Genomic DNA, 21,184 nt, shown 5'->3' with positions numbered 1-21,184 from the left:
TTCCACACCAACAGGAACAGGATCAGAATGTGCGTCTCCTCTTGAATTGGGAGAAGATGGACTTGCCAAACCATCAACAAATCGTCGTCGTCGCCGTCGTCGTGATTCAGTCAGCAGCAACGATGAAACCAAGCCCAATAAAGCCCGAAAAATCAACCAGCCTAACACGATGGCATTTGTGCCCATGCTGCCACATCATCAGCTCGGGTTCTCACAAGGAGGTACTGTGCTGATGCAAGGCCCTAATGGAATGCTTATGGTGCCAATAGGAGCATCGAACGGATTCGCACCGATATCTGTATCTTATGCTCCCACTTCTAATGCTGCCTCTTCTGCTGAGGCCAGCATATCGTCAGAATCACGTTTAACACGGCTCTACAAGTAAGCAAATCAAGAAAAGTACAAAATTTCACGCTTTCTCTAACTAGCTGTGTATTAATAGTGTGATTCAGTCGATTCAACCGGCATTCTCAGACTGGAATGACAAGACAAAGAACGAGATCAAGCAACTAGCCAAGGCCTGGTTGAAGGAACGAGGAGGAAGTGAGAAATTTGTCACGTCGGTTGATGGTCATAAGTCATATGGAGTCCCAAGTACCCTTTTATCTGAATTTCGGCCATGGATATCAGAACTACTGAAAGAGAAGGAGCCATCGCGTATAAATGTATCGTAAAAATATATGATTCATGTGTCGCTTGGGATTTCTATGTCTTGTGATGTCTCAAAGCCTGTGGTCTCGAATCCTGAATCTGGCCGTCACGACGACACTTGCCGACTTTTCCCAATCGCACACTTCATTCATCTTTTCGAAAGTAAACCACCAATCGCTTATCACAGCAAGCATACCTAACACTCAGATAGTGAAAACAACTCCTTTGAGACCTTCCGTGCTCTTCCACTGACCTATCTTTCCAACATCACGAGACTGAGAAATTGACCCAAGGCGGCCACCACATTCAATAAGCTTGCAAAGAATATCAAAGCAAAGCAAGAATCTGTATTATCGCTACTGTCTGAATAGAGACACCGTCACTCTCCCCCCTCTTTCATCAAACTGGCTCTCGAAACCATACCACAGATAACAACACACACATTAACAACAACAAGACAAATATATTGGGATTCAGCATATCATGAAGACAGAGATAGAACAAGCCGTCAAATACCTCTCACAAGGGTAAATCTCGTCTTTTCTTTCTCTCTCCTTTATTGTGTTATAAAAATAAACAACATGCTAACCCTCCTCTTATGCGACACAAAAAAGCTACCTTCCCAAGAACTATTCCAGAGACAAGGTCGAGCAGTTCGAACTCTTGCTCTCTACTGCTCTCGAACGAAGGTTTGAAGGACATTGGGATCCTTCAAGGTGTGCATTCTGTTGTTTGGTGTTTCGTGTTGGTTGAATGCCTTTGATCTTAAACGAGTTCGTAATTTGTCTAGGCCACATGTTGGCAATGCTTTCCGAGCCGTATCGATCAATGCTGGACGCTGTGATTCTCTCCTGCAATCCGTCATTACGGAGATAGGATTGGCCAAGTCTGACAACCACTTCCCAGCTGATTTGTGTATATGGATGTACGTGCCTTTTGCAAGTCGGTTCATGTTGAAAGGGTTGAATGGCCGTTGGAAGAGCTTCGCAGGCTTCACATCGATGCAGGTCCTGAAAACTGCCAACAACTGGCTCACACCAACACCAATTCCAAACTAGTGATCCTCACTGTGTCAGCTATAAGGTCGGCGAGTATGGAATCGCTCAGAACTTGTACTGTGATGAACGTTCACTTGAAATACTCGATCTCCCTGTGTATTTTAAGGTTAGTTTTTGTTTACAGGTTAGCTGACGCGTTGAGCCTTACCGTGTCATTTTTTCGCCATCGTTTAGGGTCTGTCTAATAACAGAGCTCGTTCGCCTTATGGAACGAATGGAACGGTGAGCTACACGTCACCTCCTGCTCCAACTCAACAGTCATCGCCTGGAACTTTGAGGTTGGTTTCTTTTGCTGTGCGAATCTTCAATGTGCTTGTATCTAACCAATAATCCCCTTCTCTTCACTGGTTCGTTTCTGATGATTAGTATGTCTGCTACCTTGGTAAGAGACGTATCCCTCAAAGACGAGCTCTTATTTTGTTAAGCAATCCAATGTAAACGCCACACTAACCATCGTTTATACTTCTTTACTAGTCTTCACCACAACAACAGCGTTCACCACCATTCCAGGCTGGCCGTTCGTCCCTTGGCTACCAACTGGTTTCAGCACAATAGGCCAAAATTTCGGTCATCGATTGTAGTAATTTCCATCTTTTGTTTCTTGTATACGTCCTCATGCTCCAGTTAGCAATAGTATCTATTATTTTTTGGACGTACGGTCGTTCGATTGTCAGAAGCGGAAATTTCAGTTGGCTTTGCAATGAGGTCAAGTCAAGTGAGATTTGGAAGAACTTCAATTTTTTAGCGACAATCAGTCGTCATCCAACTAGTTTTAGACAGAAATATTCTCGTTGGTACATAGAAATAGAAACGGGACTTGGAACGACTACGTCTATACGTCACGATATAGCTCACTACTTCGCATCTACCTCGGCAAAAGTCGGAAGTGCTCGAAACTTTCGTCTACAGAAATACGCAAACAACGACCTCTACAAAACAAGAAACCAAAGTAATGACGTCGTCACCATCATTCGCATCCATGACTCCACCTGTATCAATGCCTTCAGTCGTAACAGCTCCCAAACAATCCAACCAAAAGATAAAGCAAGAACCAATTGAAGCTCGTCTAAGTTTAGCTGGTTTGTTGGGTTTGGAGTGGTCGGCAGCTATCGTTACCGGTGCATTGGTGGCTCCAGCTGTCACAGGTATGGATTTGAGATCTGTAGTGTTTAGTCTGCTGTCGTGAATTCCGTGAAAGATCACCGCAAAAAAAATTGTGGTTGCTAGATATACGGTTGATTATCCGTGATCTAACTTTCGACGTTTGTAGTGATTGATAAGGCTATTATTGCTAACGCTTCCGGTGTGAAAAAGTTATGGCCGGGTCTCGTGGAGGGTTTCTCTACCATGCTGTTTAAACCGCTGTGAGTTCTGTTCTTGATATTTGATGGGGTTTTTTTCGAACGAGGCACCTCTTAACCTAAACGCAACCGTTATAGATACTTTGTCAGGCAGCCTAGTTTCTTATTCATTTGGGTTGCGTATGCGGGCACATATGTGACTGTGAGTCTCTTCCACACCAAATGTCGTCATGCACTAAGCTCATCCTCTAACTCCCTCTCATCTCTCACTTAGGCCAACACAATAGAGGGTCTATACAAACGAGGGAGCAAAGACTATGCCATCCCCAAATTCCTCGGCACAAGTGTCTCCAACATTACCCTAACAGTAATGAAGGACCAAGCCTTCACGAAATGGTTTGGCGCCGTGTCTCCCAAACCACTACCCTTAACTTCATACGTCCTCTTTGCATCTCGTGATGCCCTAACCATTGGATCATCATTCACCCTTCCCGGACCAGTATCACGACAACTACAAGCGACCTTCCCTGGTTTAGAAGCCGCAAAAGCAGATTTCTGGTCTCAGTTGCTGCTACCGTGTGCAGTACAAATGATTTCGTCGCCTTGGCATTTGCTTGGGTTGGACTTGTATAACAATCCGGGGAACAGTGTTGCGCAACGAGTTGCGTTTATTAAAAGAGAGTATGTTGGCACTTCGCTCGGAAGGATGGCAAGGATGTTTCCTGCTTATGGGCTTGGTGGAAATGTAAGTTATTGTGTGTTGTTGAGTTGAGTTTGGTTTTGATGGAAAATGTTGCCAACGGTTGTTTCCGTTGGTTGAGTACATTGTTTGTAAAAGAAGTGACGAGCACCTCATTCTTTGTTCACACCTACCATTTTCTCTACAGTTCAACATGTATCTGAGGAATAAGCTCAAGGCGCAAGCCGCGAAGGGATTGTAGTGGTTGTGGTAGACGATGTTAAAAGTCTTAGCCTATAAAAACTCGTCTTATACATAGAATAGAAAGATGGTATTTTCAATAATCAAATAGACTGCATCTTGTGAAGAATATTATACTGATGCAACAGTTTCAATGGTTGAGGATATGGAAATTAAAATGTATTCAAGCAACGTCCATTTATAACTTAGAACGGTTTAAACCCTTCTACCCAAGCTTTAATTAGCTGATGCGCTATAGCATAGTCTGTTGGTATCAGCAGTGTGTTGGTATTGGAATGACCAGCACCTTCAGTCTTGATGTCACGACCTGGGGTTTGTTTCCTTATTGTATCAGTAATTTCATCTTTCGTGAACCATTTAGCATCTTCCAGCTCCTGCATATCGCGGTTTGGGTTAGCACATAAGGTTGGTCGTATATTGAAAGTCAGCGTACCTTGTCGACCAGCGATATCTCACTTAAAGAATCCACTTGAGCATAGCATCCCAGCATCAGTGAATTTGGAAACGGCCATGGTTGTGATAGGTGGTATCGCACTTGACCTACAGTGGTCCCAGTCTCTTCATAGGCTTCTCTCCTCACAGCATCTTCCAGCGATTCGCCTATAGAGACAGGCCGAGAAGGTGTTAAGCATCCTGAAACTCGTGCCTTCAGTCACGACAACAGCAACGCACCAGCCTCAATAAAACCAGCTATACATGAATACAGTCCCTTCGTCCACACTTTTTGGCGTCCCAATAACATGGATTTCGAGTCCGGCGATATGATTCCCGTTATGATAACAGGATCTGTTCGCACATGGGAATAGTTTTGGGTGGTCTTCCGCGAGATACAGTGTGAGTTTGAGCATTGTTTGGCGTAGCCTCCTGATATTGAATGTGTTGGGCTTCCACATGCTGGACAGAACTTGTGAGAGAGATGTTGCGTGAGTGCGAGCTGGTAAAGAATGAATCAACCTGCTTGAAATCGAGTCTCTATGTTACCTTGTTTCGAGCATTCCAATCGGTTAGAGAACGTCCTTGTGCGAGAATCGCAGCTTCATCCTTGGGTAGTTGGAAACAGGCCGGCCTCATATCCACATATTCAAATCCTTTTGATTTGGCCACTAAGTACCACCAAGTCCGCGAAAACGTTGGACGTTTTTGCACCGACTGTTCAAATTTCAACCTTGTTACGTCAACCCACCTTCATCTATAGAGGGCATGTCTGCATCAATGGCAAATATTGGCACATTGTCACGATCTCCGAGATAGACGGGATTCAGCGGCTGGGAGAAACTACTACTGAAGCTGTGTGATGGGATGAATCCCAATGCCGTCTTCCCAGATGCACGAGACAGGAGAGGTTTTCCATTCTTGAATACCAATATAGATGCAGTTTGAAATTTGGTCTTTAGCTGGTCTTGCTGAGCACGGATGTCGCCATTGCGATTCAAAGTTGAATTAGAGAAGAATGTGACGGTGGAGGAGTAACGTTTTCCGCCTATAGAATTGTAAATGTAATTAGAATGTGAGCAGTATTGCTGGTCGCATTACTGTATGTAGACCTACCTAGTCGATGCGTCATCCTGGTGCAAGCTTTTTACAGCAGCGATAACGATGCGAGTAGACAAGATCATTCTTTCGTAGAAAAGAGGTATTACTGGATGTTGGATCTTATTGCGTTTATGAAACACGTATGCTTTAACTTTGCACCTCACTGGAGATCACGCCTTCTTTGAATCACGTTATTCAGCAACGGCAACTATACACGTTGTTGCTTTTTAAGCATCAGAACAGTCAGGAACTACCGGATTCTCGAAGCGACTTTTAATCTAGCAATTAAACCATTGTAGTTCTTGTTTTTGATTGCTTAGACATCTTCACACACTTCATCGCCACCTTGCAGCAACAAGCGACAAACTTTTATTCATAAAAACTCAAACAAAGTGGAGACATTGACGGAGATAATTACAAGCCTAGAAAATGTCAAATTTCGACGACCAAGAAGCATGGGAAATTACTAGTGCTGGAAGTCCAGCATCATCTCCGTCGTGGCTCGTTATCTCTCGACGAAGGTCTAGCGTATTTGATGACTTGAGATTAAACCACTCTGATCAATTGACTCATGCTGAATCTATCAAAACCATGGTAAGCAGCCCCAATCTACTCTTATCTGCTATCGCAGTCTCGTTCAATGCACATCGGTGTGCATTGGGCATCACATGGCAATCATTTCATTTTTTTATGACCACCATTTTCAAATGTACAGCTTATCCAAACTATTCTCGTTATTTAATATTCACCATTATCTGCTAGACAATGAACCAGATCAATGCAAAATTCTTTGAAGGAGCTCCGTCGTTTCCATTAGTGAAAATGCAGAGCCCACCACCCCCAATTCATTCCGATCACCCCCACGTAAACGAGATAATGGACATTGATAACATTGTGCCAACCGTACCACCATCTCCCGCACTATCTCCCTCTCGTCCTGATGGTTTCTCTATAATAGATAGTGCCGCCGCCGGTGATAATCACCTAAACAACACTATTACAACAACAACCCCTTCAACTTCTCCGCGAATGACTCCAGAGTCATCGCCAAGCTGGCCATCTACTACTCCACCCTTATCTAATATATGCACCCCAACTTCAACACCAGCGTCCTCACCTGTATCTGCACCAGCTTCTGTAAGCACAGCTCGTGGTAAATCCAGCACCAATACTGTCACTCCTATTATAACTAGTGCTGCCACCACAACTATAACTAGTACTACAATTTCCATATCGTCTTCATCAAAGCTAAGGTCGGAGGGGAAGCAGTCAGCTATAACTTATCCACCACCACAACGAAAGATCCGCAATCCTTCTAGCCGTGGTGTAGTAACAAGCAACGACACAACTCGATGGTCGTGGTTGTCGGGTCTATTTAAATTCGCATATGATCCAACAACTGGTGACGAAGGGTACCCGACACAACACTATAAATCATATCCACGAACATCACCTGTAGCATTCGTCCAGGGGAGTCCATCCCTCATGATGGGCTGGGAATTGGGCTTGGACCGATCTCTATCTGAATACTTGGATGAACGTGATGAACTCGTCTATGTAGTAGGTGCTCAACACGAAGCTTCTTTAAGGAACAGTAAGCGTCGCAAGAATGTATCTAGCAGGAGTAGGAAATCATCTTCGCCTTCTTCTGGATCATCATCAGGTGGTCGCTCACGTCGATTAATGAGCTTGACTTCAACATCACCACGTAAACGTAGTTTAACAGGCACACCATCATCCAACTCATCGCCCTTGTTACCGTCTGCTACACCATCCATCCCTTTTGATTTAGATGTATCGTTTTGTAATGGGTCGGTGCTGCTGAACGACACGACCACTATGGATGTAGATTTGGACAATCGATTTGATGTGGAGATTGCTCCTACATTATTAGCACCCAAGATTGGTGCAGCCGTAGCTCAAACTAGTGGCACAACAGTGGACGACGAAGTCTTGTCTCCGCCAGTAGTTGAAGAGGAAACAATTCCAGAAACGTGAGATATTGTTCGTGATAAGAAGAGCACATAGTGCAACAAACTAACAACCAATCATTTGTATAGGACGACGTCGATCATTGAAGAGACAATAGACGAACCAATTTCGGCGCAACTCTTGCGCGGAATAGTTTCCTTCTTGATTGGAAGGCCAGGAGTACCAGTGAATGGACAGAATCCACCCACTATTGCTATAGAGACTATTGTCTTGGATTGTGCGTCTGGGCAATATCCGTTTGCCGAGATTTGCTGTAAGTTCCTCTGTCGTATGTCTGTTGAGGGAAAACATTTCGAAGCCATGTGACCTTTTTTACTCGTTCTCTCGTAGACTAAGCTATTACCTTCCCTGCATGTTTATTGGCCTTCCCTTTGCTATCTATGCGTGATACCTTCCTTCTTTTTATATATCCTAGAGTGTGCGCGTGTGTTGATATTAAACTGTAGTTGTCTGTTGCTTGTGGCCTTAATACTTTGCAATATATATGAGTCGTCTGAGAGTGTGAAACATGGTGTATGGTATGAAATGTCTACTGGTTAATGTGGCTTTCCTTCATGGTTGTTACTCTTGATTCGTCTTGTTTTCCACGCTGATGCGAACCGCGAGTCGAGAGAAGGTTTGGATCCTCGAACGACCTGCCAAGTGGCAGCAAGTGCAATACCGCTCCTAGTTGTATTTCCGACTGAATGTGAAAAATCATTGTTGATCTAAACAAGGTCATTCGGGAGTGCCTTTGAAAGAACATTCACAGTGAGAAGAGACAGGCTCTGGTTGGTAAGATAAGGCTGAATCGCTCTGAAGGCTTTTCGTAGAATTCCTGCACTTGGATCACCTGTTGCAAAATTCGAAACTTATAATGTTTTTTAGCAGGATCAAAGATCCAGAAGGAGACCAGGAATAAAACGACGAGAGTCCAGTAGTCTTACAAGGCACTGAGAACATCCAATCTGCAAGCTCGTCACATCAAACTAAAACAGCTTTATTGTTTTCCAACTGTGCTAACTACCAAACTACCCAACACACGAATGCCATAGCACTCTCCCAACCAAACTGCCGGAGGATGCCAGAAAGGTTTCATATACCCAATCAAATATGTCGTAAAGTTTGTAAAAAGGAAACTGGCCTCTTCTGAAACCGTTGTGTGCGCAAAGTCAGAGGGGGAGTGTCGAGGGCCACTTCCACAGCCAGCTTTTCTGGGATGATGGCGGTCCCAGTTTTTTTGTTAAAGACGAAATCGACGTGTGATAAATACGACGAAAATTTGGATAGGATTAAATAGCTCCCTTCCTCGTATCGTATCTGCATCTCTGCAATAGGCTAAAACGTGGTATTGGGGAGAAACACTGAACATGCTGCCATGCTGCTCTGGATCCGAAGGTTCCGTGTTTCACATCAGTGTGTCGCTGACCATCTTATTTTGTTTTAATTAGGTACCTGGCCCTTCTCGTTCCAATTGGCAGTAAAGTATATCCTGCAAGAACTTTACAAGAAAAATCACACCTCCAGACTCTGTCTTTGGCAAACAAGCGTCTCAAGATACCCAAGTCAATGGAAACCGTTAATTGGTTTGGGCTTTTGCAGTATATCTCTGTCCCCGTAGCGACAAGAGTTTCCAAATGATGTTGGCGAAAGCTTTCAGAAAGTGGATTTCAAGTTACGCAACTCTCGACACCAAACTTGTATGCTGCTATCATCACCAAGTGGAAATGAGATATCCAAGCATTTCGGTGATCGCCCCCAAGAACCACGGAATAGGGGGTAGCGTGAGACGTTTCAAAATCATCACCACAAGACAGTCACTGACTTTTGTCGCGCGACCGTATGTGCTGTTCCGTCAAAGCTCGCACAATTCAGGTATCTGGTTCCCACGCAGTTACGATGGCACCGAGTGCTTTCGAAGTGAGGGGCCACTTCAAAAATGGGCCAGCAAGCATGTAGGAGTCTTAGCCGTGTTCTCAAAGTCATCCTCCAAGCGTCTTTCACCTATGTGCATCCTCAAAGCAAAACTGCAAGAAAAGACAAGTTGGAATTATACAGAATGCTACCCAGTTTTGGAGGTTTCCTCGGGTTGTTCTTTACTCTGGAACGATGTGGAATTTTGTAGGAGCTCTGTTCTTGGTATATTTAAGGTCGCAGGTAAGCTCCGCGTCCCTGTTCGGCAGAAATCGGACGTGACACACGTCTGCACAGAAGCATATGGTCGCCGATTCTCTAAACATACTAGCCGATCTACTAATTCAATAACGCGGATTGTGCGAGAGTATGGCATATGAGCCGCGAGAGGAAGCATATATGTATTTGTACATGTGTGAGTGTCAGAGGTATTTTCTATTTTCCTACTCGTTGATGTACAGTGCCATATCGGGACAAGCCCGCTATAAAGTCTAGATATCGTAATCGTCCATCTCCCTGTACATGCCTAAAAAAAATATGTCAGTGCTTCTGTGACTCAAAGGGCGATCAACTTTCAAGCATACCAAAATTCAGAAAGACGTATCTGCCACGGCGGAAATCCTACAAGAGTCAACGGATCTGTGACTCCCGTCAATACATATACAAGTTGAGGTTCTTCCAAGCCATTGGTGGTCAATAAACTATGAAGTGATTCGACAGTGACATCTTCTTGGACCGATTTCCGTTTGCCTACATTCTTGTCGTCACTTTTAAGTGGCATCTTCTTGTCTATACGGTATTTCGCTAGAGTTTGAGCGGCATTAACAATGGCTTGCCGGCCATCCTTTGATGAGATTATATTGAGACGTAATGCTATGTCAATGTGTAGGTGAGTTTGCGAGCACAGATTTGATCAATGAAATACAGGTTTGCGTACTTGCAGGAGCGCAGAATATGGGCGGTTCTTCTATAGGTATTCCAGATACGAGAACCTGAATGGTTGGAAACTTGCTCCTTGCTTGTGAAAAGAAGAGAGCAGATTGCGATGCAATCTCGGTTGCTATTTGTACACTAGATCTTTCTAAAAGACCTATAAATTAACACCGTGTTAGCATACGTTGTCGTGGCTGCGGCTGGCAGAATCGATTCAGAGTCGGTACCATGTTCATCATAAATAGTCAACTGTGACATTCCAGCAGCAGCACACCAGCAAACCATTTCTCCAACACTATGTACAGCTTCTGCTTCTTTCTCCTCCACCTCTTCCAGAATAACATTAGCACTATTCCCATCTCGATGATTCAAATGCTGCCTACGACATCCCACCCCAGTAAACACTAGCGCGACATGATCAGGCAGTTTCGACAGGGGATGTACATCTGATTTAATTGATGATGGCGTTGGAGGTGCTTTGAGTATTAGATATCGGATGCGATCTAGTTGAAAGAGTGCAAATCGTTCACACCAATGTATCAGAGCGAGTGTTTGGATACAGATCAAGAACAAATAATGGAGGACTGATGATGATGGGACTGGATTCGTGTGCTTGGTTCGCTTCAGCTGCTGCTGCTCATTGATTGTGACAGTCATTGCTACGAAGTGTCTATTGCAATGCCAGCTTTGACCGACGACGCGGAACTACAATTATCGCAAGCATGTACGTCACAAATATTTCAGTTACTGATTCAAACGCGTCGCCACCATCAATTGAAACTGGTTTTAAAAGATGAAGCTCCATAATGAAGTGAAATATCGTGACGACAACACAACAACACAAGCTCCAAAAGCTTCAAATCTTTCCCACGGTTTCTCCTGATGGAGTTATCAAACGGTTATAATAAAATGTTAAAAAATTAATGAGCGCGTCAAGCACGTGCAGTAAATCAGAATATACAAGTGGCAGGTTATTGTCTTGAAGACATCATGTATGATGTGACAGCTGATCTCGTAACTTTTGACGAAGCCACTGACTGAATGGCTTCATTTTGAGCGTTCTCCAAAGACAGCCCTCCTTGGCGATACTGGTAGTGCACACGTTTGTATAAAACACTCAAGGTAATCGAAGATAGAAGCCAGAACAAGGCGTTGACACCGCAAAAAGCAAACGCCACGTATTTCTGATCTGAGAATACAGCGATAGCGTTGATGATTCCAGCGGATCCCGAACCAGAGATGCCAATGACCATGTAGTAAGAGAACAGCAAATGCAGGCCACCAAACGTGAAATAGATATTGTAGTACATCGATGAGTTCTTGAGGAAGGCGTTGTAGACTAGACAGTATTGAAAGGGAAAAGTTTGGTTGAATAGCTGAGTCGAGTTGTTACTGTCACGAAGACAAGTAGTAACAAACCTGGACGATACCACAACCAAAAGGAAGCAAAGAATATCACAAAGCAGTATGTAATGCTCACTCCAAAGTCTAATAAAACGGGTTTAGAAAGCTTGACCCAAATAACGAGAGGTGCGGGAACCTTTACCAGTTCCTCCAGTAGTGACGCCGGTTGGGTGCGATACCAAAATAGCGAGACACGATATAGAGTTCAATATTAACAGAAAAGGTAGGGCAAGCCATGACACGTAAAGCCATCGAACGATGGGTTTTGCTTCTAAGGGAATTTCGGCGTCTATGTTATGGTACCTTTGAAAAAGAGAAGCTATCAGTCAGTGAATCAACGCAAGAGCCATCTTGCATTGCTCTAATAAAGACTCACATCATAGGCCAGCATGGAGGGAAGTTCTTTCGATATCTTTCACCGACTGCTTGAGCTGCACTCTTCAATTCTCGTTCTCTAGCGAGCAAATCGGCCTCTTTTCTCCGGAGAGCTTCTTCTTTGGCACGTAGCTACTATAATTTGAATTGATGAGCTGATCAAAGATGCGAGTTCTCCAATAATCAATCTAGCTCGTTTATTTCTCGTCCTCTGAAGTTCATTCGCGACAGCAGGCGAAAGATATGGCGGTACATCATCATATCTGAATCACCCCGAAATTTCGCCGTTTCGTGCATATCGCTTACCTTTGGATCAATTGGCACCGTCTCAAATGAGACTTTAGAAGAGGAAGCTGTCTCCACATCTAAGACACCTGGACGTGTCGTTGAATTTGAGGAAGTTCCCCAGCCGGAAAACCACGTCTTGGCGGGCTTGGGAGCGTCAATGAGAGGGATTTCGTCCATTCGAGAATTTAATACCAGGTGAATCTTCTTTTTAAAGGATGTGTGTGCAGTTGCGGCACTTTTTTGTAGTGAAAAATCTTTCGGGCTCACAGTCGACTTCTAACGGAAGAGAGAAGGTCCAAATCTACTTGCCAGACGACTCGAAAAATCAGCCGAGGCCCAGCAACCGAGGCCGATAAAAGAGTTTCTTAGCACTTTTTGAGTTAGAAATTTCGGGATTTTCCCGGGTTGCTCGGAGGAACAACATAAGTGTGATCCACAAACATAAGTGTGATCCACAAAACTTCAAGGCCTTCCTTACAATGACCCTAGAATCTGCAGCATTGATGATGAAGATTTGCCCAGACGCGTTTCGCCAGCAATGTTACAAACTGTCATTTTCTTAGGAAGTGCGTATAGAGGGCAATAATATATTGCTGACCATCAGTTGCGGAGGTGGAAAATGAGTCTGAAGCCAAAGGCTATGGGCAGTGTAGCTACATTGCATAGAGGAGGCCTAGGCAGACATGCATCTGTGTCGGTCGATGTTGCAGTACCATTATTTACCTTCATTGCACCACCATCACCAGAATTGCACGATTTGGAGAAGCTCAATGTGCCCAGCAGAGTCCAATATGTTGCTGCCACTGAACCTACCCATCGAAGAGCAATTTCAGCTAAAGGCTCTGCAAGTCGGCCAACATCATTGGTTGGGAGGGAAAGGGACAAGGATTTACCATCACAGCCTACATCCAGCAGTAATAGTCAAACGAACGTGCAAAATCCCCCTTCCTCTGTTTCTCCAACAGCAGCATTGGATCGATACCTTAAAGATATCAGTATGATGTCTACTACGCTACGATTGCAGCAAAGGAATATGCTACAACTCCAAGAGCATGTGAATATGCTCTCTGAGGTCCTGATTGGAAAAAGGGTCCAACAGTCTCATTTGTCAGGTATGTCACAGGTCAAGACTAGAATCGACGCAATTTTTCCCAACAGTGGCTTTTTTTGTTTCCTATCAATAGAAGGACTTGATGGAGACGTGACACAGCTGTTAGATGAAGAAGTACAACACGCTATAGACCTCGCTACAGCCAACCCATCCATAGCCAATAGTCGCGTTAGTTTGTTAAACGTAGACCGACGTGGATCAGTCGATGGAGGTAGCAGAAGTGGATCAGTCGATGAGGAGCGACGTGGATCAGTCGATGAGGGCAGATGGGGATCAGGAAACGGTTTCTACATCTCGACTTTATTGAGAAATCGAGGATCCCGAGCTACCGCGGCTGATAATGGCGATCTGGGCACAGATAGCCTGCATTCACACAGTGGTCCTCTCACTCCAGAAGCAGATGGCAAACGAGCTACCAGCTCAGTCGACATGCTAGACTCTTACATACCATCCGAAGCAATACCTCAACAACAACCACAGCAAACAGTCCCACATTGGCCTTTAAAAGCAAAGCCAACCCTAGGTCGATTTTTACCAGCACTGACGCCTATGGGTAGTATGGACATGCCCTCGGGCTCCAGCAGTCGAAGTGGATCTGAGGTTGACGTAGCCCGACGAAAAGATGTGGACAAGAGTCTAGATCTAAATCCGTTGGACAACCCACCGAATCGATTTCGTGGTAGTGAGTCAAGTGTTGAAGAAGATGATTTGGTCAACATCCTACCTGGAGCATCAAGAAAATTCTCTGTCTGCTCCGTTCACTCAGCAGAACAACAGCATATTGTTGGTGAGTCTAATATTGGGCTTTGGTCAACTTCCTATTAGGACATCCGACACATGGTTTCGTCACCTTTCTATCTCTTTCTATCGTCAGTCGCTAATACTTTCTCACTCGTATTAGAAATCTCTGACAGAGATATGGATTCTTTGCCACCAGCGATTGATGAAGGTACTATATCTTACTTATCGCACATATCTTCCATTCTTGATTTTTAACCGTTCCCCTCCCTTTTTCAGATGCGGTTAACGAGACCCCCGCACGCAGTTCCCCTCCAGATTGGTCAAAGTACTTGGAAACTGCTATTGTAGAAAGTACCAAGATCAACGCCAGTAGTAGCAAAATCACCGCCGCTGTACTTCCTGATACTCCCATCCAAGATATCTCACACAAGGGATCATTGATTCCGCCATCAGGCTTGTCCGTGCCATCATCGCACGTTGGTGGAAGACAACCCACTCTTGGAAGATCAGCAAGCGCGAGGGCACCATTACGAATAATCCCGGTAGATCCTCATGATCCAAGTCCAGTAACAGTCATGGTCACCAAACCCAGCATAACATCTTTGATTTCGAAATATACCAACAACAACACACAACCGACCCAATCAAGGAGCATACCAAGGCCTACGGAGGATCAACTCGGATCAGTTGATGGCACAAATCAACAGAGAACGGCGTCGGGTGTATCATTTGAAGAATCTGCTCTAGTTTTGGACGATTCCCAACCATTGAGCCTCCGAATACAAACACCGCAACCCCTTTTAACAGACAACAGGGGAGCGAAACATACAGTCAGAGCCAAATCCGAGATTCAAACTTCATCTACAGGAGCCCTGCCAAAACCATCTCTTACCCCTTATTCAGTAAGCCAAAGATTGGCCAAAAAGCAAGGAATGAGATCCGTGCAATCTGATTCAACTGATACCGGATCGGGCATCGGTGGCAAAATCAAGCACCAAACTAGTTCAAGCGTATTATGGTCTTTCCGACCTTTGCGACCTAGAGATGAACAACCAAGGCCAGATGAGGGTGGTCCGGGCCCATCCTTGGGTGATTTTTTAGGTGACACTATTGCATCCAAGGTAGAACAGACCGCCGAGAAAATAAGTTTTGGTATATATGCTGCCCGAATGTTTGCCGGCAGAGTATCAGGAGCTTTCAACTCGATATTTCAAATCTTTTTACACGATCTGGCTACCCCCAAGTATACTGAAATGGGAACTTCTTTGGCCTCCATTGAACGCAAACGTATACTGTCAATGCCATTACCAGAACATTTCTTTTTACATCCAATGTCCCGATTCCGTGTTACTTGGGATTTTATTCTGTCGCGTAAGTGAATTGTATGAACGTCTTCGGGCTTCAATGCCGCGAATCAATCTTTGTCTTTATCGTCTTTCCTAACTCGGAAACCCATCTCTAGTAATTCTATTCTTCACTCTGATTGCAATACCTGTTCTTGTGTCCTTTGAGGACGTCGGATGGGCCGATCTAGAACCATTGTCTTGGGCCATGACCATTATATTCAGCGTCGATACAGTCTTGTCGCTGTTCACGCTTCAAATCATCAACGGTTGTGCTTCAACTCTGGGGAAGTCTCAAATGAACTACATACAAAATGGATTTATACCAGATGTGATTACATGCATACCTTTCGACATCATCTTCGCCCAAGCAAGTGAATTTCCAGAAACACTACTACTCCTCCGTTTGATACGATGCAGTAATTTAATGTCTATAACCGGCAAAAACCCCGTCTACCGTATGTGCTCCAAACGATTCCAACGGTTCTTTGGATTTGGAGGTGCTTTCATGGCCATCTTCTTCTTCCTCTTCTTACTCGTCATTTTCCTCCACGCCCACGCCTGTATGGTGTTTTTATTCGGCAAGATTACGTATTATCGAGCAGAATCGTGGCTACCGTTGCAAGAAACCGTGTTGAGCCAAAGCATATTGACAAAGTACACATGGTCGCTCTTCCAAGCACTATCGAATACCTTCCCTGTTACTGGATACAAGCCTTCCGATGTCCTTGAACAATGGTTTACGGGATTAGCTGTATTGATTGGTGCATTACTATATGCAGCACTTGTCGGTGTGATTTCATCCTTTTCGTTTGGAATGGACTCATCTGGTCGTTTGTACAAGCAAAAGATGGATGAAGTTAATGAGTACATGACGTACAAGCGCTTAACGGAACATCTCAAGACTAAAGTGAGGCAGTACTATGAGCTCAAGTATCGTGGAAAGGTATTCTTCTTTTTCCCTTGCTTGGTGGATTGAAAAAAATAAGCATTGATCTCTGATTCATTCAATTAGTACTTTGACGAATTGGGTATCATCATGGAATTAAATGCTCCACTCAGACAAGAAATTGCTATACATAACTGTCGTGACTTGATTCAAAAGGTGCCCTTCTTGAGACGACACCAACAAGACGGTCGTGATGAACTTTTCTTGGGTCGTATCGCCAATGCTCTGAAAGCCACCTACTTTATCAAGGGAGATCACATATTCGAACAGGGTCGTGTAAGTACTAGCTATACTGAAGATGTTGAAGCTTTTTGTTCATCCACACAGTGTGTAACTCGCTTTCCTCCGCACCGTAGGTCGGAAATGAAATGTACTTTATCCTCTCTGGCCACGTCGAAATCGTGGTAGCAGGCAAAGCAGTAGGTTCTTTAGCAGACGGTTCCTTCTTTGGAGAAGTCGCACTCCTTGGCCAAATACCTCGAACAGCAACCATCCGTGCAACATCAAATTGTGTGCTATACTGTCTAGAACGCAGTGATTTCGAAACCATCATTCAAGATTACGATGACATGGCAGCCCGTATCCGTGAAGTGTATCAAGAACGTATGGCTCGTGTTCGGGAGGAATCTAAAGCCAAACAAGCTGTTGCTGCTGATGCATTGTTACATGAACCGCCTCCACAACATCCGCAGCTTCGTGTCCGTGCAGCAAGTGTGCATGCTGATACATCAGTCGTCATGGCTAGGAGGGATGTGGGGAGTCGTACTGTACTTGCTACAAGGCAGATGGAGGAGCGAAACCCACACCAAAAGTCATGATTGCCTCCAAAAGTATATAGTGTTGTAAAAAAACCGGAGTCCCTTTTTGCTTGTGAATATAACAACTCGCTCAAAAAACGACCAATATTTAATCTAGTATTATAGTTCAGAAAGACAAAATGGGGTTGTGTGACTTGTTTTTCTACATATTATTATATCCCAAAGTTGAACAGAAAAAATTACATTGCGAAAAAAAGGCAAATAAAGGGGGCTTGCATTCTTATATAACCTCATTAACCCATATACGACGACGGTCCTCCATTTGTAAATTCATAAAAGTCACGGTTGCTATTCCCACTATAATCAATCCACTGTTCAGTGGACACTCCTTGCGGAGCGTCGGTGGAGATCATATGCTGCATCTCGCTAAACGATCCAACCATGCTTACAGGTAGCAGTGGCTGGTGGTATTGTTGATGTGGCCAGTACTGGTTGGCGGGTGCTGACTGGTACATGACACCAGGTGACGTTTTTCTCATTATTGCCATTGGAGGCCTGGACGTTGATGATGCACCACTAGCACTATTATAGTTATTATTATTTGGAGTTTGAGGCTGTCCATGTTGTTGAGTTGCCGAGGGACTAGCCATTCCGGTACTGCTAGGTGATTGAGGTGTGACCGATCTGCTGGAACCACTAGCAGGTACTGGCTCTATATTGTGTCCAGTATGTCTTTGCATCTCAACCAGCTGTTGCAGTTGCATGTACACTTGACCTACATCTACTCCCTGTATTGTCGGAGCACCATTCTTTCCTGGTGTTGCCGTGACCATGAGTTGCTGTAATGCAGCCAGTAATGATTCTGGTGTGGTGTATGTAGGTTGCTGTGGTTCCGGCATTTGTTGTCCATTACCAAGGTTGTTAGCATTATTATTATTATTACTACTATTACTGAAACTGTCGTTGGCCGGAATACTATACATCTGCTGCTGGTGATGAGTTGGTATTGGTGTTGCCGATGTAGGTGTAGGCATCAAATCGATTGGAGCATGATGATATGCCGGCGACGTCGGTGTTGACTGTGATGGATAATCTTCATATTCTGCATCTGAGCCTGGATCCCTCCTCATTCGTTTCGTTGACTTTTGAGATGAACTCAGTTGATTGGCATTATTATTACTACTGCTAGCCCAATGATCCCTCGGTGTTCCTGGCGTGCTACTAACGGGACTAGAAGGATATTGTGCGTGTTGCATGTATCGAAGATCAGTGGCTGATACAGACGTAGATATCGGTGGTGGATACTGAGTGGGTGGGTATACAGCTCGTGATGAGTTGGCAGACTTCAGTGACGTTGACGACGCTTTACGAGAGAGTGGTCGACTAGTGGCATAGGGATGTGCAGCAGTCGATGGAGCAGAGGTTGACAATATGGAGCTTCTATCAGGTGCTGAAGCGCTCATACTATTGGAGTCATTAACATAAGATGATGCTAGAGCGTGGACTGATGTTTCGTTGACTGATTGGACTCGGCTTCTACCAGATTCTCGAGGAGATGAGCTCAAATGGTCTCTTGAGTAGCTACGACCAACCGACGTGGCTCGCTCTGAGCGTGTGGACGACACGGACGATGATCCCCAAGATGATGCACTTCCTCGACTGCTCAGTCTCGTCGACGTTCGACCTGACGGTTCATCATTGACTGACGATTCCTTCTTGCCGCCTCGGTTTCTCTTTCGAATTACATCTGTTTTTAATGATAAAGGTCGTACCACTCCATGTAACTTGTAGAATAGCCCACAAGCATTCTAAAGTGTGGGTAGACGGTATATAAGCTGTCAAGTTCTAGTGTTTGCACGATGACCAACTACTTACACATAATGGTTCTCCTTGAGCATTCCTTCTCCACAATGGAGTATTGGCTAATAAAGTAAACCCGTTTAATAAAATGTTAAAAGACCCCCGTCTACACGTAAAACTCACTTGTGTGACAATTTGTACAGCTCAAACTAGCAGTGTCTTCAACATCTTCTCCAACAGGAGGTTGGGGCAATGGTGTCGAGACAGATCTCGATATATTAGACGGCAACGACTGTCGCATTTCCTGACTACGAGGCTTAGGGACTGCGACAGGTTTTGTGGTAGCGGATGTTCCAGGAGACACGCCACGACCATCGTCTGATGGTGATGATACAGCTTCAGGTGAGGACGTGGCTGATGATCCAACGTCACCTGTTCCATCTGTTTCATTGCCTGTTCCAACACTTGGCATCTGAGATACAAATGTCGATACAAAGGGCGATGGTCTCGGCCTCATTGGTGACGATAAAACGTCGCCAGGGGATACAGTTCCTACCATTCCACCTACTTGATCTACGGATGGTGATATATTTATAGATTCAGAAGCTCCTTGGTGATGTTGGTGTTGCTGCTGCTGCTGTTGTTGATGATGGTAGTATTCCGGCTGTTGTTGTTGCTGATGCTCCATCTGCATCTGATGCTGCTGTTGAAGATGATATTGGGGCATTGGTTGCAAATGAATATGGGGATTAGGCTGCATCATAAACTCGGGTCTGAATGACGCTGATAATGCCGAGGCAGACAGTGCAGACATGATAGGACGGGTATCAGGGACAGGCTGTTTGGCGAACGGGCTATCTACATTTTGCATGGGAGGTGGTGGCGGCGGCTGTGGATATGATGATGTATTATGACGGTGTGAAGGCATAGATCCAGACGCTGTGCTTGGATCAAACCCCTCAATCGTCATGAGGTGCTTCATCCAGTCTGCCGAATTGACTGCAGGGTGGTGCTGCTGTTCAGGGCTATACATGTTCAAATGATATACTGGATCGATTGCCATGAAATTGATGGGGTTGAATTGATTGACATGTGCAAATTGGTGCAGGTCCGGATTTTCAGTCTAGGGGTGACAGATGTCAGATGTGTGCAGAGAAACGAAGCTGGATGACCTCTCAATGCTATGATGATCACAGGAGAGCTCATTCCGCCTTCATTTTTGCCAAAGTTCTTTTGGGAAGCAAGAAATTCTCCTTGGGAACAAAAAGAGCACCCAAGCCTTTCAAACCCCACCCAAATGTATAGCAAGCATACACACCTTGATGTCCTGATCAGTCTGATCCTCATCGCCATCAGGTGGAAGATTAATATACATTTCTGCATTCTCAAAGACTTCACTTTCCCTTCTGGCTCCAACTCTGGCGTCAGCAAATTGACGTTCTAAAGCAAGTTTGACAAAAGGGTTGTTTTAGAGCGACGGATTCGAAGGTAGCCCGTATAAGCTTATAGCAATAACACTCTGTCGATTATATTACCCATTGTGGTTTGCGTGGGTGTAGTGTCCATGAAGGCATCTCTTTTCGACATGTGTTCGGACTCTACACGGAGTTTCTTCTCCTTGTTCAAGTTCATATGCATCATTCTCCACGATAGGTTCTCGAGCCTGGCACCGTTAGGTAGTGCTTCTTTGGCCTTGGTTATAATTTTCCACAGGTTTTCTGGGTTTTCCGAACTACGATGCGAAAAGATGGAGCTGATGATTTGGTCTTCCAAGAGTTTACTGCAAGATGGATCAAGGTTAGCTGAAGGCGATGTGTGTCGATTGGTATGAAGCTAGCATAAAACTTGCCGGACAGGGAGTTGTTGCTGAGTTTGTTGCTTTTCTTGAGCAGAAGTGCTCGAAATGCTTTCCATCATGACGAAGGCCTCCACCCTTTACTCGACGCCTTAACGTGTGAAGCTTCCTTGTCCTTTTACTACTAGAGCAGCGGTAGTGGTTTGCTTGTATGGTGGTCCTCTCAACTGAATCGAGCGAGAGAAAGGGAAAAGCGAAAAGAAGTTGCTGCCGACACGGGCAAACAACATTGCCAATAGCCTGCACAGAATTTCTAATA

The 21,184-nt window shown here is 44.7% G+C and overlaps 7 protein-coding genes across 7 annotated transcripts; 3 read left to right on the top strand and 4 right to left on the bottom strand.

The window, feature by feature from the left end:
• Positions 1 to 1,134: 1,134 nt before the first annotated feature.
• SmJEL517_g01335 (uncharacterized protein) lies at positions 1,135 to 2,264 on the top strand (the record flags this gene model as incomplete). Its single annotated transcript, XM_031167263.1, has 7 exons — positions 1,135 to 1,178; positions 1,266 to 1,367; positions 1,442 to 1,576; positions 1,710 to 1,815; positions 1,884 to 1,987; positions 2,076 to 2,091; positions 2,184 to 2,264. 7 exons carry the CDS (start codon positions 1,135 to 1,137, stop codon positions 2,262 to 2,264), a joined length of 588 nt encoding a protein of 195 aa, XP_031026713.1.
• A 397-nt stretch (positions 2,265 to 2,661) lies between these two features.
• SmJEL517_g01334 (uncharacterized protein) lies at positions 2,662 to 3,951 on the top strand (the record flags this gene model as incomplete). Its single annotated transcript, XM_031167262.1, has 5 exons — positions 2,662 to 2,854; positions 2,980 to 3,073; positions 3,149 to 3,212; positions 3,285 to 3,755; positions 3,898 to 3,951. The coding sequence occupies 5 exons, from the start codon at positions 2,662 to 2,664 to the stop codon at positions 3,949 to 3,951; spliced, it is 876 nt and encodes a 291-aa protein (XP_031026712.1).
• Positions 3,952 to 4,135: 184 nt separating this feature from the next.
• NPY1 (NAD+ diphosphatase) lies at positions 4,136 to 5,514 on the bottom strand (the record flags this gene model as incomplete). Its single annotated transcript, XM_031167261.1, has 6 exons — positions 4,136 to 4,324; positions 4,384 to 4,550; positions 4,623 to 4,854; positions 4,932 to 5,053; positions 5,134 to 5,430; positions 5,499 to 5,514. The coding sequence occupies 6 exons, from the start codon at positions 5,512 to 5,514 to the stop codon at positions 4,136 to 4,138; spliced, it is 1,023 nt and encodes a 340-aa protein (XP_031026715.1).
• A 4,289-nt stretch (positions 5,515 to 9,803) lies between these two features.
• On the bottom strand, positions 9,804 to 10,958 carry SmJEL517_g01332 (uncharacterized protein; the record flags this gene model as incomplete). Its single annotated transcript, XM_031167260.1, has 4 exons — positions 9,804 to 9,894; positions 9,953 to 10,241; positions 10,306 to 10,458; positions 10,529 to 10,958. 4 exons carry the CDS (start codon positions 10,956 to 10,958, stop codon positions 9,804 to 9,806), a joined length of 963 nt encoding a protein of 320 aa, XP_031026714.1.
• Positions 10,959 to 11,272: 314 nt separating this feature from the next.
• SmJEL517_g01331 (uncharacterized protein) lies at positions 11,273 to 12,545 on the bottom strand (the record flags this gene model as incomplete). The annotated part of the gene is made up of 5 exons (XM_031167259.1): positions 11,273 to 11,640; positions 11,721 to 11,789; positions 11,848 to 12,008; positions 12,082 to 12,212; positions 12,387 to 12,545. The coding sequence occupies 5 exons, from the start codon at positions 12,543 to 12,545 to the stop codon at positions 11,273 to 11,275; spliced, it is 888 nt and encodes a 295-aa protein (XP_031026717.1).
• A 442-nt stretch (positions 12,546 to 12,987) lies between these two features.
• SmJEL517_g01330 (uncharacterized protein) lies at positions 12,988 to 17,330 on the top strand (the record flags this gene model as incomplete). The annotated part of the gene is made up of 7 exons (XM_031167258.1): positions 12,988 to 13,480; positions 13,553 to 14,266; positions 14,354 to 14,428; positions 14,497 to 15,591; positions 15,683 to 16,509; positions 16,579 to 16,788; positions 16,869 to 17,330. The coding sequence occupies 7 exons, from the start codon at positions 12,988 to 12,990 to the stop codon at positions 17,328 to 17,330; spliced, it is 3,876 nt and encodes a 1,291-aa protein (XP_031026716.1).
• Positions 17,331 to 17,563: 233 nt separating this feature from the next.
• SmJEL517_g01329 (uncharacterized protein) lies at positions 17,564 to 20,708 on the bottom strand (the record flags this gene model as incomplete). Its single annotated transcript, XM_031167257.1, has 5 exons — positions 17,564 to 19,078; positions 19,146 to 19,192; positions 19,254 to 20,193; positions 20,389 to 20,510; positions 20,606 to 20,708. 5 exons carry the CDS (start codon positions 20,706 to 20,708, stop codon positions 17,564 to 17,566), a joined length of 2,727 nt encoding a protein of 908 aa, XP_031026854.1.
• Positions 20,709 to 21,184: the final 476 nt, after the last annotated feature.

This window comes from Synchytrium microbalum, assembly GCF_006535985.1.
Source record: "Synchytrium microbalum strain JEL517 chromosome Unknown SmJEL517_scf0004, whole genome shotgun sequence".
NCBI lineage: Eukaryota > Fungi > Chytridiomycota > Chytridiomycetes > Synchytriales > Synchytriaceae > Synchytrium > Synchytrium microbalum.
Note: the sequence above shows the minus strand (reverse complement) of the source record. Positions and strands in the feature narration are given on the sequence as shown.